Here is an 18,314-nt window from a genome sequence, read left to right as displayed (position 1 = left end):
CATGGACTTCAGGGCAGGGATCTGCAAAACGTGGTTGTGCATAGTAGCTGTATAGCTTAAGTCGGCATTATTTCTGGATACTATGAGAATACCCTGATGAACTCTGACCTGAAACTGCTTTTGCTGTCAGTTCACAATGCATTTTTTCCACTCGCTTGCTAGAGTAGCTGTCTCCAATTATTAAATGACAGTGATGTTGGCATAAACAAAACAAACCTTGGATCTGCTCTCAGAAGAACCTCTGACTCATTTTAGAATAGTACAATAAATATGAGGAAAACACTTTGTGAGAAATCCTTTTCGCTACTCAGCTAACTGACTTATGATGCCCCTTCTACAGATCATTATCAGACAATCTGTATTTTCCATGTTAGCAGAAGCTTTCTATGAATGGCTACTTGTAAAAGACAATGGCTGCATTTGCATGTAACACTAAACCATTATTGAATGCTAGATGGACAAGCCTGAATAAATGCAACCATGTCTTCCTCCTTTTTTTCCTTATGTGTCTGCTTCAGCCCAGAATGATGTTTAAATTTAAACAGCAAAGACTGTTTCTACAGGAAATGAATACAGAGTGCAACTTACCTCTATATGCCATTGGTGCATTACTGTTTTCTAAAATAGAAAAGCAAAAACAATCTTATTCTTATTCACAAGAAGAATCTATAGTTTTAGGTTTAATTAGCAATTTGGTACCTAGGATATAATTATAGTACAAATGATCTTATTTTCAGTACTTACTTCTGGCAATTAGCTCTCTTTCTGTCTTCCCATCATCCTGGTACTCATCTAGCCATCTTCCATTGTAAAAAAAGAAAGTAATTACAGTGAAGGCAGTTAGTAATTAGTCTTGGTAAATCGAAACCCTGCATTATTTCCTCCCCCCCCCCAACAACTTAATAAAGTTTCTAAGTATCACTTGTCAAGTTACATATTGTCTCTCCAGATATAAACAAGGGTAGCTGTTCTTAATACAGAGGAATTGTGTAGATTTATTTACTGTAAACAATTTTATGTCATGCTTCAGCCTAACAACTCCCAGGGTGGCGCACAGCAATTACAAAAACACACACACAAAAATAAAACATAGCAAAACATTTTTTTATAAAAAAACTGCAACAAAGAAGAGCATTGTACATTCAAGATGACACATCTTGAAAGTTCTTCTCTTCCATTACCACCTATCTCACTTAAGCAGGTTCAGAGAAGTATTTTTGATTAAGATTTTAATGTTACAGCACAGCCATAGGGAATATAGTGGTCCTTTGGTTCCGGCTTCCCAAGCCATTTAGTGTCATCCACTAAGACCTGGCAAAATGTGTTTCATTTTGGCCTGCCCGCATTAGTAATCTAGCGGGTGTATTAAGTTTTGGAAAAGTCCTCAAAAGCAAACCCACATATAAGATATTGCAGTAGTCTAGTTTGATGGTTACCAGACCACAGCCAGGCTATCTCTGTCCAGGATAAGTCGCATCAGCACACCAGTCTTAGCTAATAAAATGCGCTTTAAATCATGGAGTTTACTTGGGCCTTCTATAAGAAGCTGGATCTCCCTCAGCACCCTCAAACTGTGAGCCTGATATTTCAATGGGAGTACGAGCCCACCCTTAGAAGGTTCAACACTATGCCCCTAGTAAGACAAACAACCCACCAACAGTGACCTGTCTCATGAGAATTCTGCTTAATTTTATGGGCCATCATCCAACAACCCCTTACTGATCCCTGACATCAATTCAACACACCACTATAAACATTTCTAGATTTAATAATAATAATTCCACTGCCTCACCTGAATTAGCTGAAAAGGAGAATAGAGCTGGGTGTCATTAGCATACTGACATTCATCCTAGTCCAAATGTCTGGATTACCTCACCCAGCAGATTCAGGTAAACATGTCTCATGGAACGCAAGATGGAACTTTGCAGAGCAGATTGTCATAAGACCAAGCAGTAGCCCCCCTAACACCAGCATTTGAACATTGTCACTGAATGACAATGCCCATGAGCCACAACCCAGAAAGTCTGTTGAGGCTTATCATGCTCAAGAATATTAAAAGGCACTGAAAGATTCAGGAGGGCACACTCCTTCTTCTGACAACACAGATTATCCATCAAGGCAACCAATGCTTTTTCAACACCAAACCTGCTCTTAAACCCTATGAGGTTCTTCAAGGTTCTGCCCTGCCTCCCCATTATGCCTTTTTACTGCGTGCATGAAACCCCTGAGGCCATGCAGGGATTTGGAGTGATGTGTCGTCATATGTAGAAAACACTCAATTGTATTTCTTTTTTTCACTTGAGTCAGGGAAGCAGCAGATGTGCTGAACTGGTATATGGAAACTATCATGAACTGGCTGAGGAGCAATAAAGTGAATCCAGACAAGACAGAGAAACTGTGATTCATAGAAGCATAGAATTTTAGAGATGGAAGGGACTACTAGGATCATTTTAGTCCAACACCCTGCAATGCAGGAATCACCTAGCCATGGAGCTGTAGTTCAGCCTGTTCTGGTTTATATTATCAATATACCGGTAAATCCTTCCATTTTAATGAGGAACTCTTGCACATTACCCACATTAGCATACCTATTACAGGGAAACACTACTTCTTCTTCTTCTTCTTCTTCCCCTTCCTCTCTCTCTTGAAATTTGATGACAACTTTTTCAAGGAACCAACCACTGCCTGTGATTCAATGACAAGAACATCCTATGCTTAGAATGCTTGTGTGTGAAAGACGGGTGGTAGTGGTGGTTAATTCAATCATATCAAACTCAGATAATCAGGACAAAAGGATTAACACAGTTCACTTGCGCAAAGCCAATAATTAATACTCTCAACACTTTATTTTTCCTCAAAAATAAGAAACCTTTAGGTTTAAGAAAAGATATTTTGTCTGAGATGGTTTTAACAGAATACTTGATGAGCTAAACACTTCATCTTTTTTACAGTTTGCATTGCATATGGGTGAAGGATGAAATGCTTAGCTTTGGGGTAGGGTGGGGGAGAGAGTTTTGTATTGTGCAACAGAAACTCAAGGAGAGCTAGGTCAGCATATTTCATTACTATTCAAACATATTTTAGAACCTTCCCGAATTATTGCTTTAAAGAATAATATAATAAATTATCAGCTGATATTTATTTGATTCAGTTGTGTTTACAGTAAGAAATACATTCATTGCAGGGGTATTAACTTTTCCCAGCAACCAAACCACATCTTTTATTTAATCTGGTTACATGACTGTGACATCCAAACTCATAAACAACACAACTCCTCCACAATACCCACACAATTTTATCATATTTTAACAAGTTATATTTTGGGATTTTAAAAACTAAGAGGCTGAGCATTTCCCTGATTCGATGCTCTAAGCTGGCAATCTTGGTATTTTAGGATGAAGCCTCCACTGGAGACAATGGGAATTGCTTCCGGGTAGACACATATAGGATTGCACTGCAATTACTTTATTGGTGAAATATTTGAACAAAAATGTTCACTAAACTGACTGATTTGTGAGTAAATTCCACTCTTTGAAAAAGCAATATATATTTTTATTACTTCATCAGTGTGGACCTTTTCTTTTTAAAAAGAGATATAATACATCAAATGTTTGTTCCATACAGAAAAAAAATTGGTCTGCTTCACATTTTATGTTGCGGATGTGTATGTCTACTGCATGCAAACTTGTAACGTTTAACAAAGCAATGTATTTTCATAAGCATGTAGTATATATGTACCAAGAGTAATAGCCAATCGTAGTTACTTGGTGCATGTCTACCACATGTCCCCATGTTTGGAGAGAAGGGGACATCACCTTAAAACATTACTGTGTTTATTGGGAAGCATGTGAAAGACAAGAAGCGCACATGCTTTCCCATAAATTATGATTAAGCCATTAGACAAAACAACAACTATAATATGGGAGGAATCAACAGTAATGCAAAGGGAGAAGGCTCAGAATTGTTTGAAGTTCTTCTATAAAATTTGATTATCTTTATAAAATATATGTTATTATATAAGATGAATAAACTATATGCTCTATATACAGCAAGAAAAGAAAATCTTGTCTGATCTTAGACCATGGAACTACACAGAAGAAAATGGGTATGCACTTTCAAACAGATTGTGAAACTGATCTGTCAATAGGAAATTAGTTTTACCTGGACCAGTTCTGTCATGGCTAATGAGAATTTTATTCACAACTCCAAGTGATACAGCCATCATGGAGAACACATCAGTCTGCAGAAACACAAAAACGAGAATCACAGACTGTTTTGTTTGGGAGTTTTTAATGATAAAGCAGAGTATAAATTTTATGAAATTATTTTAAATCAAATATAAAATTTCATTTCCAACCATCACTGCTGTACTTTTACTGGGGTGGGAAAAATGTCAAAGGGAAGAAAGGCTAGCCAGAAGCAAGTAAGCCTAGCTGATTGAAATAGTAATCACTGCAATGTTAAGGGCACCAGTCTGTGATTTATGTGCTCCAGTTCAGCAGAGTCCAGAGCAGCTCCAGTCCAGATTTTATAAAAAGCTCAAGAGCTCTAGTGACCAGGGCCCTGGGGCAGTTGAAGGGAGATTTCTGGTGGGTTTTTAACATGGCTAATATGTGTTCCAGTAAGTTATAGAATAAAATGGTTTGGTTAGCATCCTTCATGTAAAGAATACTGAGCATTTAAGTAATTCTGTTTTAACTATGAAAAAGAAATACTTCGCCACATTGTATCTCTACATTTGAAACATATGGAGTGGATGATCACCACATAATAAATCTTCCCCATAGTTAACTGAAACATAATGCTCAAGTACAATTGCATAAGTTTAAGTAACCTCAATGCAGACTGTCTTGCCAGAGTGGTGCATGCCCTGGTTATCTCTCGCTTAGACTACTGCAATGTGCTCTACGTGGGGCTACCTTTAAGATGACTTGGAAACTACAACTAATCCAGAATGCTACAGCTAGACTGGTGACTGGGAGTAGCTGCCAGGACCATATAACACTGGTCCTAAAGGACCTTCATTGGCTCCCAGTATGTTTCTGAGAACAATTCAAAGTGTTAGTGCTGACCTTTAAAGCCCTATACCTGAAGGAGCGTCTCCACCCCCATCACTCAGCTTGGACACTGAGGTCCTCCTCCAAGGGTCTTCTGCTGGTTCCCTCACTGCAAGAAGCGAAGTTACAGCGAACCAGGCAGAGGGCCTTCTCAGTAGTGGCACCCTCCCTGTGGAACGCCCTCCAGATGTCAAGGAAATAAACAACTATATGACTTTTAGAAGACATCTGAAGGCCAGTGGTGTCGCAACAGGGGGGCAGGTGTCATGTCTGTGGGGGTGACAAGGCGGCATCCTGTGGGGGCCTTCGCGCCACTGCAACTGCATGTGGAGGTGCCTCCGTTCATGGCTACAGCCACGAGCAGAGGATCCTGGTGCCGGTGGCAAACCGCTATGTACAGTGCATGTGTGGTGTCACATGCATGCACAGTATGTAGCGACACCGCATACGCACGGGGAACATAGCTGTTTGCCGGCAGTGCTGCTCCAGTGCAGTACAGACAGTGCCATGATCCCTCCATCGCTGCTACAGCCACGAACGGAGGAGCAAAGGATCCCAGCACAGTCTGTACAGCGCTGGAGCGGTGGCACCAGCAAACCGCTACATACAGCGCATGTCGTACAGCGCATGTGTATTACATAGTGATGCCACACATGCACCTTACTTAGCAATGCTCCGCCCCAGGTGTCACAACACCTTCATTCGCCCCTGCTGAAGGCAGCCCTGTTTAGGGAAGTTTTAAAGGATTGATGTTTTAATTATGTTTTTAGATACATTGTAAGCTGCCCAGAGTGGCTGGGGAAACACTGCCAGGTGGGCAAGGTATAATGATGATGATGATGATGATGATGATGATGATGATAATGATAATGATAATAATAATAATAATAATAATAATAATAATAATAATAATAACTGCAATTATTTGACAATTCCATCAGCATCTTTTTCTTTACCTGACCACGCTGAAATGAAACTTTATTAGTCCTTGATTTATGAAGTTTTCGTTTTCCAGAATCTCCTCTGGTTCCAAAGAGGGTAATGTACACATTAGAATTTGTTTCTGCACCAGGGATTGTTCCAGTGTATACACTGACATTGTAGAATACCACTGAAAGAGGGGAAAAAGCATTACTACTATGTGGTATTCAACTAAGTTTTACTCAGGGCAGACCCACTGAAATCAATTAACATCACCAAGTTAGGTTGATTGCTTTCAATAGGTCTACTCTTAGTAAAACTTAGTTGAATACCAACTATTATCATGACATTTCCATTATGTCCATATATCTGTCAAAAGACTGTTCCATACTGCTCTGTACTGACTTGAAGCTTATGGCACAAGCACTAGGGCAACAGAGTGATTTAATCCACTTTAACTGTGCAAACTTAAATTTCCAACTTGTATTTGAATCCCTCCTGCAAAATATTGACAGTCTGGAGGTGACTCACTCTCTGTCTCTGCCTCTGTCTTATACACCCACACTTTTAAAAACTTGCTTTCATTTCCTGCTCAGGACAGAGACTTGGAGAAATTGGAAGGGATACAGAAATTAGTAATACAACTGTCGTTACTGTGCTAAACTCTTAGGCTGCAAGGCTATGCAGGCTTACATGGACTAAGCCCCGCTGAAAGTGTTTCTTAATTCTGGGTAAATTTCACAATCAGTCTTTCAAAGCTATTATATTTATTGTATTTAATATATTTCTATACCACCTTTCAAGAATAAAATCCTTATCAAGGCAGTTCATGTGAAATACAACAATGAAATTCCATAGATCACATTTTAAAACAGCTCAATAAAACAATCCCATATTGTTAAAATTAGCAATCCAATATAAAATGCAGCAAAATACAGCCACAAGCAACAGGATACATAATGCCATCCTGGGCTCCTTTGGGAGGAAGAATGGGATACAAATAAAGAATCAGATCCCCCAGTTTCTGTAAGCCAAGGTAAAATGGCAGGTTTTAAATGCCCATTTGAAAATACAATGGTACCTCGTGTTAAGTACTTAATTCGTTCCGGAGGTCTGCTCTTAACCTGAAGCACCACTTTATAGAATCATAGAATCATAGAATCATAGAATCATAGAGTTGGAAGAGACCACAAGGGCCATCGAGTCCAACCCCCTGCCAAGCAGGAAACACCATCAGAGCACTCCTGACATATGGTTGTCAAGCCTCTGCTTAAAGACCTCCAAAGAAGGAGACTCTACCACACTCCTTGGCAGCAAATTCCACTGTCGAACAGCTCTTACTGTCAGGAGGTTCTTCCTAATGTTTAGGTGGAATCTTCTTTCTTGTAGTTTGGATCCATTGCTCCGTGTCCGCTTCTCTGGAGCAGCAGAAAACAACCTTTCTCCCTCCTCTATGTGACATCCTTTTATATATTTGAACATGGCTATCATATCACCCCTTAACCTCCTCCACTTTAGCTAATGGGGCCTCCCACTGCCACCGCGCCGCCAGAGCACAATTTCTGTTCTCATCCTGAAGCAAAGTTCTTAACCTGAAGCACTATTTCTGGGTTAGTGGTGTCTGTAACCTGAAGCGTATGTAACCTGAAGCGTATGTAACCTGAGGTACCACTGTACAGTAAGCCCACAATTTACACGCATTTAACGTGCTCATTGATCTTTACACACTTGGCAAAAATTAAATAGGGGGTGAGGTTTCAGGGGGGAAATGACTTTGGCATCCCCTTCCACCACAGAAACAATGTTTTTTGACGATATGCAATTTTGGCTTTAGGTATGACCCCTGGAACATAACCCCTGCATAAGCTGAGGGCTTGCTGTAACTAGGCATGAGGCCTGCCTAATATTACACAGCATAATGTTCCACAATTGTGGAGCTACAATTACTAAGTACCTAAATACAAGCAATTCATTTAAGGTGTAAGCAACTTTGCTTGGAAGTAACAGGACTGGACTTTTCCAGCTGGATACTACACAATAAGGCTTAGCTTAATAGCTCCAGCCACCGTTTGTTGGCAGCCATAAAAAAACTAATTTTTTGGATGCATAGAAAATTCCAAATCTTTTACTCACAGTTCTGTACACACTGACAGGATCCAATAAACAGCAGCTGCCATGGTGAAGTTAGTGGGGAAAAATCATGATTCATTAATAAACAAGTGCCTGCTATGAAATATTGTACTGAAAAGCTTGGGGGAAAGGGGAAGCTTCTCCCTCCCTCAGACCACCCCTCACTCATGCATAGACACACTTCGGAGGGCGAACTCTACATGTGACCATCAAGTGACACCAAAAGCACACCAGCTTCCCCCAAAAATCTACCGGTGCCTTCATTGGCTTGAGAACTGCTAGTGGAGCTTGTGTGTGGTAACAGATTTACCCAGAAGTCAGCTTCTGTTAACACTGATCACAGTGTATTTGATATCCCTTTGATATTAACACTAAAGCCTGTCTGAGCCTGTGCATGCTTAAGGAAAGGAATGCTGGAGGCAGCACAACTTGCAAAAAACGAGAGAATGAAACTGATTGCTAGCTAAAAGGACGGGCCACTTTTAGCTGGGATTTCTGCAGTGATCCCTCCATTCTCACCTAAGGTAAAACAGAGGTCACATGCAGGTCTTCGAAAAGAGATGTGTTGTTGGTTTTTTTTGCACCAGCCACCTGAAAAACCTGAGCATGAGCTGGTGGGATGTACTGCGGACATTGCACCAAGCAAACAGATGACCATGTGTGTGGTCCCTTTCAGCCTCAACACTTACTGATATTGATCGCCTGTCAACAAATCAAATGGCTCACGAACTCTAGGCTGAGCACCAAATACCAACTTTCCACACATACTTGAAAACTTCAGGAACCTGGTTGCCTGACTTAAAACACACACATCTACACAGTAACATGACAATGCCTGGGCATATCAGACGGGTACGGCTTACCACATTACACACTGGGTGTATTAACTTGCCCTGGCACGTTAACTGGGTGTATTCATCTGCCCTCTAACCAATGAAGTTTCTAAGCTGCAGAAGCAGAAGTTGTGACATGCTGCTGCAGCTGAAATATGTATCTCTGGCCAGAGGAGCAGAAAGTTGCTAACTAGTTGTGCCCCCATTCCCAATAAAGTACTACTCACTTCTAAAGCTGTCACTTTACCAGAATTTTACTAAGTAAAACAGAAATTCATTCCCTTGTGTGTTACTAGGACAGTCAAACAAACAAGCCTTGGTGTGCATTCTGTATTATATAACTTTGTATAAGCTGTAGTATTCAGAAAGATAGCGCCATTCAGGAAAATCACTCTGCACGTGCTCTTTTGACTCCTGAAAGTCTTATTGTTATAGGAAAAAGGCACTCTGCATACTCATTTTGACACTGGGCCCTTTGACACTGTTCTCTTCATGGGAAACGTACTTGTTCAAGGACACTTGGTCTGAGATGCCAGGTTTTGTTTTGTTAATGAAGAAGTGATTTCTTACTATAAGAAGTGGATCAGATCATGCTCAGTTCCCAGCTGCATGGAAGAGTCTATGGGAATACAGTTCTATATACCGGTACATTCCCACGTCCTCTGAGCATGCAGAATTTTAGGGGGAAGGGGGGACACAGACATTTTCTGAACACATTTTGATGGCGTGAACAGACCTGAGGTCTTAAGAGTGCAGTTTCACTCAACCCTGATGAAAGAAGGTGCTTCCTTCGTTGGTTATTTAGTCTTAGCATCAAATCTTATGAGCCCTGAATCAGTGTAGCTTCTCATAGGATTGAGACATGTCTCTTTCTCCCCCTGACTTTCTCTGTAAGTGGTTTGGAACACTCCAATTCTCCCCAAACCACTATTTATCAGCACAGGAGAAACGATATTGTAATGGTTTAAAATGCCTATTTTTTTCTTGTACTGCAGCAGTAACCAATAGCAATATATAATATATTGCAATCATCATTCAGGGCCTGATTCCTGGCTCTTCAGCTTGAGGTCATTGTACCTTGAATTCAGTGACATTACATTAGCATTAAACTGCAGGGAAACAGGGTCTTGCCATATCCTCAGTGAAATGGGAAATAATATAGGCAAATACCATTCACAGGATAAAACACAAACCTGGAGATGCTATTTTAGCATGCAGAAATGACACTATATTTAGACACTCATCTGGAAGCATACAAGATCATGAAAAAGAAATGAAGCGCAAAAATTAAGTCAATTAATGTAAATATCACGATGGTGCTTCCTGGAGTGAAAAGGGGTGATTTTTATTTTTATTTTAAAGAAAATATGAGATTCAAATGTGAGATTCATTTCTTAAAGGTGAGCATTAATCAAGCTCTTATATCACACAGAAACAAAATCACCACATTACTAGGCAAAAGAGCAAAGGAAGAACAGGAATCTGTTAAGTGAAGCAAGGGGAAATCCAAGAACAAAGCTTTCTTTTTAATAGGTTACCAATGATTGCCCACTTCACCCTTCCAATCAGCTATTTCTTGACTATTTGAAAAGGCAAACAGAACTAGGCAAATGTTTTTCTTTTCCCACTTCATTTCCCTCCCCCTTGCCATTTTGCAATATTTTGAAGTGTATCTGAAAAATTCAGGGCACTCTAAAAGCAAACTCATGAAAACATTATCTTGAAAGTCTCTGCTATGCAGACTGACAGTCTTTGAACTTAAATCCATCTGCTGGGACAAACTTTGTATACTTTTATTGGACATATAGCAATAACAGGTTTACTCTGAGCATTTGAACAGTATTTTCCTTCAAATGCTTTGCAGGCTTATAAAAGCAAACATCATAATTGCTGGTGAGTCAAACCAATGCCCTATGTAATTTCAATGGTAGCAGAAGATGAGGTGCTCTAGGGAAAACGTCATGGTTGGGGACACAAGAACAGGCCTTTTAAAATCTATTGAGCTCAGTCTAGAAAAAATAAGAGTAACCTTAATTTAGTTCCCTCAACCAATGGTCTAAAAATGGACAGAAATTGGCTTCTGCGGTGTCATGGAACCTTCAGGAAGAATCAAACTATTAAGAAGCGGTTGACTAGGAAAGGGCGAAGGTTAGGCATTTCTGAGTCAGTGAGATTAGAAGACAGGAGTGATAACTTTTAAATAAAGATCTAAATTCACTGCCAGATTTTGAACTGCAGGTCTCTAGTTATTAATGTATCTCTTGCAGTTTGTTAAATATTTGTCACAATGACCACATTCGGATAATCATGTGTTGAATAAGAACACTCCAGAATTTCCTCTCAAAACAGGTGCATGAAACCCCACCAGCTATATGTTTCAAATGTCTTTTAAAACCTCATTTATTTACCCAGCCCTATTTTGATACTTAGGAGGGTTCATAGGAGCCAACTCCCAGGAGCCGAAGTTCCATTCTGCTTCCCCATTAAAATATTTGAGGGAGCTGGGCCCCCCAAAGTTGATGGGCATTGTCACTCAAATGGTGTGTGCGCGCCACATCATGTGATTGATTATGTGGGGTGGGGCTTACCTGCCTCCCCAATATTTTATTCAAGCTGGCACCCCTGGAAGGTTACTGTACTCTGTTTTCTTACTGACTGCTAAATTTTTATCATTTAAAATAATGCATTGTATTTATTATTGTTTTCTTTTTTTAAAAAAATGTAACCTTTATGTGCTGTTTGGAATAGTCATGAACTGCTTAGATATTTTTCTTTTCAAAATGTGAAACAATATATACATTATCTAAATAAATAAATTTAAAACAGCCATTTGTGCCCTTTAAAAGCAGCACATAGTCTTAGTCCCCACTTTTTATAGTAGGATCAAATAAACCAGGAATTCTTCTGCTAACCATAGATTCCCATATTGTCCAATATAGGAAACCATGGTTGATGAGCTTTGGAAGAAGCCAACATATTAAATAGTGGTATGAAGATGGTTTAATATCCTGGCTTGATCCAAAGAATAACAAAACAAGAACCTATAATTAGTGGAAGACATTTGAATTTGTTTGTGCCCACCAGAGAGGGAGAAGCAAAGGCACTGCATGTGAAGTCAAAAAGATTCTTACATCAGATTATAATGCTGATATATGATTGTTCAAACTCTCTTAGTAGGAACTACATTACAATGTTCAAACCAAGTTCAAGGTTAATGCTGCAGTTATTCAAGTCTACCCGTCTGTGAGTTATGATTTAAGGATTACGAATCAGCTGTCAAACAGAGTAAAAAAAACAACAACCATATAAAACTACTAGGAAAGGATTTCTAGAAAGATGTAAAAAGCAAAAACAAAAATAAAAATGAACCTGGATATGAAAATGAGACATAAAGGTCCAGACAGACACAAAGCATGACAGGGAGATGAAAAATTCAATGGCATGGAATTATAGGCAAAATAATATAAGCCTTGAACTATGAAGAATACAAAACTAACAGAGTTGGGGGAACATACCATGCTGGGCCAGAGATTCTGGAGAAATAGTATTTCATTGTCAGCATTTTGCATTGACTGGTATAATGAAAGAAGACAATCAAAAAGTGAGAACCTATCAATGCAAGATGCAGAGAAATATGAAGGTGTGTCAAACATTATGTCTAAAAAAAGAACTACCATTATCTAGAGATAGCCAGACAGAGAAATTACACAGCAAGGACAGAAAAATTAAAACCATCTTCAAGCTTTATGGTTCCATTGTGGCAGAATATAAAAAAGAAGCAAAATCTTACAGCAATAAATAATGAAGTACAGTAGCAACTTGAAGCCTGCTAACACCTCAGTTGAATTTATGAAATATAATTTCTTCTGCTACTTCATATTTTGTACAAAATAAGTTTTTTATAATTAAGTGAATGGATTGCTGGAAAAATATCCAGATTGATCTGAAATTTATATTGGATTGTAATTATGTATCATGTAATACATCATTTGTTTTCTGTAATATAACAACCTATAAAGGCTGCACATTTGGTGCTTCTAAGCAATTATCCCTTTAAAATAGGAATGCAGATGGTAAAAGTTTCCTTCTCAGAGACAGAGGGGGAAAAGCAAAAGTTTTTAGTTGGGCTGTCTATTGATATTCAATTGAAATGAACCAAAAATCAATAGGTAATTTGAAGTCATAAACTTATGAATTTAGGACTTGTCTAACAGCAATATAATGTTTCCATTTGCATTTATTTGTCAAATATATTTCAATAAGTATAATGTGCCAGAGAAGGAAAATATAAATATACCATTATAACACCATTATTAATAAAGCTGAACAAATGTTCTGCTTTGAAAAAAAAATACATCCAATGAAAAATACTGGCCACACTGAAAACTCATTTACTCTAAAACATTATTATTGGGCTGGATCCAAAGGTGCCCTTCTGCATAAAGAAGCTGTCTTCTGCTCATTAAGGATACCAAAGATGTTCATCTGGAGATGCAATAGCTTGCACAAGTTCTTGTTCCAGCTGAATCAAGAGAATGGCTACAGAATGTACCTACTACAATATCTCTGTATGAATCCTTGTGCAGTACCTATTTTGCTTTTATTCATTCATTCATTCATTCCAGTGTTTATTTACAGTACACCCTACATTTCAAGGCAAAAAGCCTTCACAAAACAGCTTACAATAAAGCTAAAATGATATGGTAGAAATACAATTATGTATAAAAATAATAAACTTCAGCACAGCTAACACTGGATTTCTCATGGTGCCTGTCTCCACTACTCCAGATGTGAGGACTTGAACTCAACTCCCTTGTGAGCAGCAGAGGGCTATCACCTACTCCTTGGGGGCAGCACTTGTCTGCCTTTTAGAATGGACTGATCCCATGTTCAGCTGATGTTCGCATGGAATGCTTTCCCACTTTGGCCTCACAGAGTTCTCATTCACCTTCCTTTGAGTGATCTTAGGTGGATTCTACTGTACCTATCCTGCCTTACAAATAGTTCCTGTGCTTCATCTTCTCATTCATTCTTATTGTGGTATACTTTATACTATAAATGACCTAGTCCATGATGTTAAGTTGGTATGCAGAAGCTTGACCTTGGTGCCTTTCATTTCCCTTCTAGGCCTACAATTCCTGGATTCTATAAATAATTCAGTTCATTAGGAAGCCAAACATAAATTTACTGTATTTTGAATCTCTGAATACCCTCAGATATTTTATTTCATCTTGAATAACATTTGCCTAAACGATAGCACATGTATTCCCACCAGGAGGCACTACTCTTTTCTTCTATATTTATTACATTTATATCTGGTCTTACTTCCAAGGAGCGCAAGGTGGTATAAATAGTTCCACACACACACACTCATCCTCATAACAACTCTGTGACATTGATAGTGAATGGGCCAAGGTCATCCATTGAGATTCATGACTGAGTAGGAATTCAACCACAGATCTCCCCACTCCTAGCCTTACAGTCTAATCATTACACCACACAGGTTCTTTTCTTGTCAATTAAACTATATTTAATAACAGTGAAAAGCTAACCCATCCAGATCCCACAGCTGAAATTGTAGGTCCTAACTCTTTGAATAAACTTCTGTTTCTCTCTCTATAAACAGCAAGAAGCTGCTAAAACAAATAATTGAGCTTAAGGACACTTTGGTCATAGCTCCAGGAACGGTGCCTGAAAGAGAAGGGGAAAGGGTAACAACTTACCGTACGTTCTAACAGTTTCTGCTGTTTATTTTGGTTTCACTTCTTTGCAATGATGAATCATAAAAGATGCTCAATGGAGCTCAGTCCTTTACACATGTAGCTTAATATATGTAATTATATACTCACATGGTAGAAGTGCTTTGTTAGGCCTCCCTATTGCTATTTCTCTCCATGTTTCTCCATCACCTTGGCTTTCAGATAGCCAGCAGTTGACAGGTAAAAAAAATTCTTGGTCCAATGGTGAGTTCATTCTAATCTCATCAATGTACCAACTAGGATCTGGTCCACTATTGTCATGGCCAATCCGGATTTTATACAGCTCTCCAACATCTTTTAGATTAATCTGCAAAATAATAAAATAGCAAAAGCTATTATTATAGTTCATTGGCCCATTATAATTCATTTGCCCATCACAAAACTTCCCTAATTAGTACGGATTACCAAAGAGGTATACCAATCATTCCCACCCCCCTAAGTGCAGTAAGTCATCCATGAGTGATATATAAAATAAAAGCCATTTATTTGACTGTCTGCACCAGTACCTTCCTGCTTGCACTTTAAGATCTGCTTAGGAGGCTCTCCTAGGCTCGATCTAGACACATCAAAGAAGCATTTCAGGGAAACACGTTGTAAACTTTAGTTACAGGTAGGTAGCCGTGTTGGTCTGCCGTAGTCGAAACAATAAAAAAATTCCTTCTAGTAGCACCTTAAAGGTAAAGGTAGTTTAGTCTAGTCACGAACGACTCATCTCACTTTACTGGCCGAGGGAGCCGACATTTGTCTGCTGTTTTTCTGGGTCATGTGGCCAGCATGACTAAGCCGCTTCTGGAGAAACCAGAGTAGTGCACGGAAACGCTGTTTACCTTCCCACCTATTTATCTACTTGCACTTTGATTTGCTTTCGAGCTCACCCCATCGCAGGGATTCAAACTGCTGACTTAATTTGTTCCGGAGGTCCAATCTTAAACTGAAACCATTCTTATCCTGAGACATGCTTTCATTAATGGGGGTTCCCACTGTGCACATGCCTCCATCACGTGATTTCTGTTCGCATCCTGGGGCAAAGTTCACAACCAGGAGCAGCTACTTCCGGGTTAGCAGAGATTGTAACCTGAAGTGTTCGTAACCAGAAGCATTCATAACCAGAGGTACCACTGTAAAACGCTTTTTCTTTACCAATCTAGCTGAGTTCCAAGTGCACCCACACCACAAACTAGCAAGGATGGCAGCCATGTGATAGAAATCCATCTCTATGGTAGCCCCACAGCTATGGATTTCCTTTCTCTTGAACCTGTGTGTAATGCGTACATTACAGGCAGGGCCAACCAACAATGGTTGATTTATTTACGTCTTTGCTAAAGGTGGAGGTGGAGGAAGGAGAAGCAGCTCTGGTTCCAGTGATGCCATAGGTGACATCTACCTCTCTTCCTCTTCCCAGTGTGGGTATTTTATGCATGTTGTAGGAACCCGTATAATTTGTGGGAGGAGTTTGACAAGTGGGTAGGTACAAGTATTCTGCATTCACTTTCTCAAAACTATCAGCAACTTTAGAAAAAGAAAAGAAAAAATATATCTAATTTGGCCCAACAAGTGGACAAATTTCAACATGAAAAACAGCACTAATTTTCACAGCACCCTTAAAATCCTTTACCAAAAAAAGAAGGTGCAGGCATTTTATTCATGGAAGTTACTAGTGCATTGCATTTTAAATGAAAAACACAAGCATTGTGTCATGCAGAATGCAGAAAATAGATACAAACTCCACTTTGGCCTGGACTGTGAAAGGAGTGTGCTAAGTAATTGTAACCTTCATAAGCACGCTTAAACATGTCCATGACAACAAATGATAGAAAATGAAAAGGCAATGAACACACCGCAGGAAAAATAAACATGATATTCTTGCCACACAGTTAGATGGGAGAATTCTTAACCCCAGTAAAATTATGAAGGCTGAAGCCATGGCCTGGGTGACAGTAGAACCGTACTTGGATAATCCAGGGTAAAAGAGGGCAATGGAGGTGCTGCCCAAAAAATCACGGAGAAAGAACCAGAACTAATCTACTCCTACCTAGTGCCTCAAGGCAATCACTGAAACATTAACTCTCTACAGAATATACCATGGCAGATTACACAAGATGTGCCTGCAGGCAAGGAATAGTCTGTAAAACAGACAAACTGACATAAATGCCTTCGGTTTTGAATGGTGCACTGCAGCCTTTTAAGAGAGTTAGTGCAGGCTCAGTTCTCCTATTCAGAACACTAAAGCACACTTCATCAAGTCAGCACCCCCTTTTCCTCCTCTTTCAGTTATTGCATGTGATACTAAAACTGGGGATAGCTGGGGATTATGACCTGTGTTTTGCCATAATATGGCCACAGGCAGCATTTGGACAGTAGTCCTAAATGTATGTACTTGACAGCCTACCTCTCCAAAGCATTCCTCCTGTTGAAGTACAAACACAGTAGTCATGCTCAGCATGAACTTTAGCAAAAGGCAAACACTCCTTAGCTTTCATTTTGTTACCAGGGGAAACGCTGTGCATACATCTGAAATTACTACATGGAATTACTTCTGACAGTTGCTTGTTATCATATGAAATCTGCTAGCCCTTTTGCTATTGTACAGATAAACTGTATTTCTGAAATAAGAGGATATGCTTATATTTGCTCAGAGTAGTTAACACAAATATGATCCTTAGTAGACAGAGGCCACATTCGCACTGTGCATTTAAAGCACTTTGATGCCTCTTTAAACAATCATGGCTTCCTCCCAAAAATTCTGGGAGCTGTAGTTTGCTAAGGGTGCTGAGAATTGTTAGGACAACCATTTATCCCTCCTAAGATATGATCCCTGGAGTGGTTTAACAGTCCATCCCCCTTGCCAGGGAACTCTGGGAATTTTAACTCTGAGAAGGGACTAGGGAGCTGTTTCATGTTGATGTCAAATGTGCTTTGCCAACTTGGGGGACAACCAACAAAACTCTTGCAGATGACCTCAGTGATTAAGCTGGGATGTAAGGCTTTAAGCAGTCCCTAAGGTACCCTGGATCTAAGTTGTTCAGGGATTAATAAGGGGACCTTTAACCTGGTTTGGTAGTGGATGGGCAGCCAGTTCAGATGTTAACAATGGTACCACATGTTGTCAAGTCATAAGCACCCTGGCCACTTCCAAACCAGGCCCAAGGGCAGCCCTGCATAGAGCTCATTGTAGCAATCCACCTTGAGGTTACCAATGCATGGACTACACTGGTCAGGCTATTGTTTGAGTGAGCATCACTGGAGAAAGGAGAAAGGTTCCACAGTTGTGCAATCTAGTGAGTGGGAGAGGCATATTTTCTATCTGATCCTAAGGAAGTGCACACTCCATCAATGCTTTTCCTCCTCCCTCCTTCCACTTTCTTCAGCGTCCACGCAGCAAAAGTCCCTGGTCACAAATGAAACCTTGTTCAGTAAGCAAATCTAATTAAATGTATCACCAGATTGGAAGGAATAGAACATGGTTTCCATTAATGATTAAATTGTATCTTAAATAAGAAGAAACATTTGTGGGAGAAAGTTCAACTTTTTCTCACATTAAAAACAGACTTAATATTTTTTCCAAATTTATAAATAATTGCAGCGTATTTCCTTGCCAACAAATCAATGTGTAT

General features: G+C 39.5%; 1 protein-coding gene across 1 annotated transcript in view; it reads right to left on the bottom strand.

Moving 5' to 3' along the window:
- Nucleotides 1–18,314, bottom strand: part of LOC308593623 (lipoxygenase homology domain-containing protein 1-like) — a 181,184-nt gene that overhangs the window by 74,700 nt on the left and 88,170 nt on the right. The window contains exons 26-31 of the mRNA XM_081206073.1: nucleotides 14,791–15,007; nucleotides 6,014–6,168; nucleotides 4,162–4,240; nucleotides 2,589–2,685; nucleotides 745–800; nucleotides 589–618 (exon numbers count right to left, since the gene is read on the bottom strand). Coding sequence (XP_081062199.1) covers nucleotides 589–618; nucleotides 745–800; nucleotides 2,589–2,685; nucleotides 4,162–4,240; nucleotides 6,014–6,168; nucleotides 14,791–15,007 — 634 coding nt within the window. The remainder of the gene's footprint in view (nucleotides 1–588; nucleotides 619–744; nucleotides 801–2,588; nucleotides 2,686–4,161; nucleotides 4,241–6,013; nucleotides 6,169–14,790; nucleotides 15,008–18,314) is intronic.

This window comes from Podarcis bocagei (genome assembly GCF_964188305.1).
Source record: "Podarcis bocagei genome assembly, chromosome: 8".
Lineage (NCBI taxonomy): Eukaryota > Metazoa > Chordata > Lepidosauria > Squamata > Lacertidae > Podarcis > Podarcis bocagei.
Note: the sequence above shows the minus strand (reverse complement) of the source record. Positions and strands in the feature narration are given on the sequence as shown.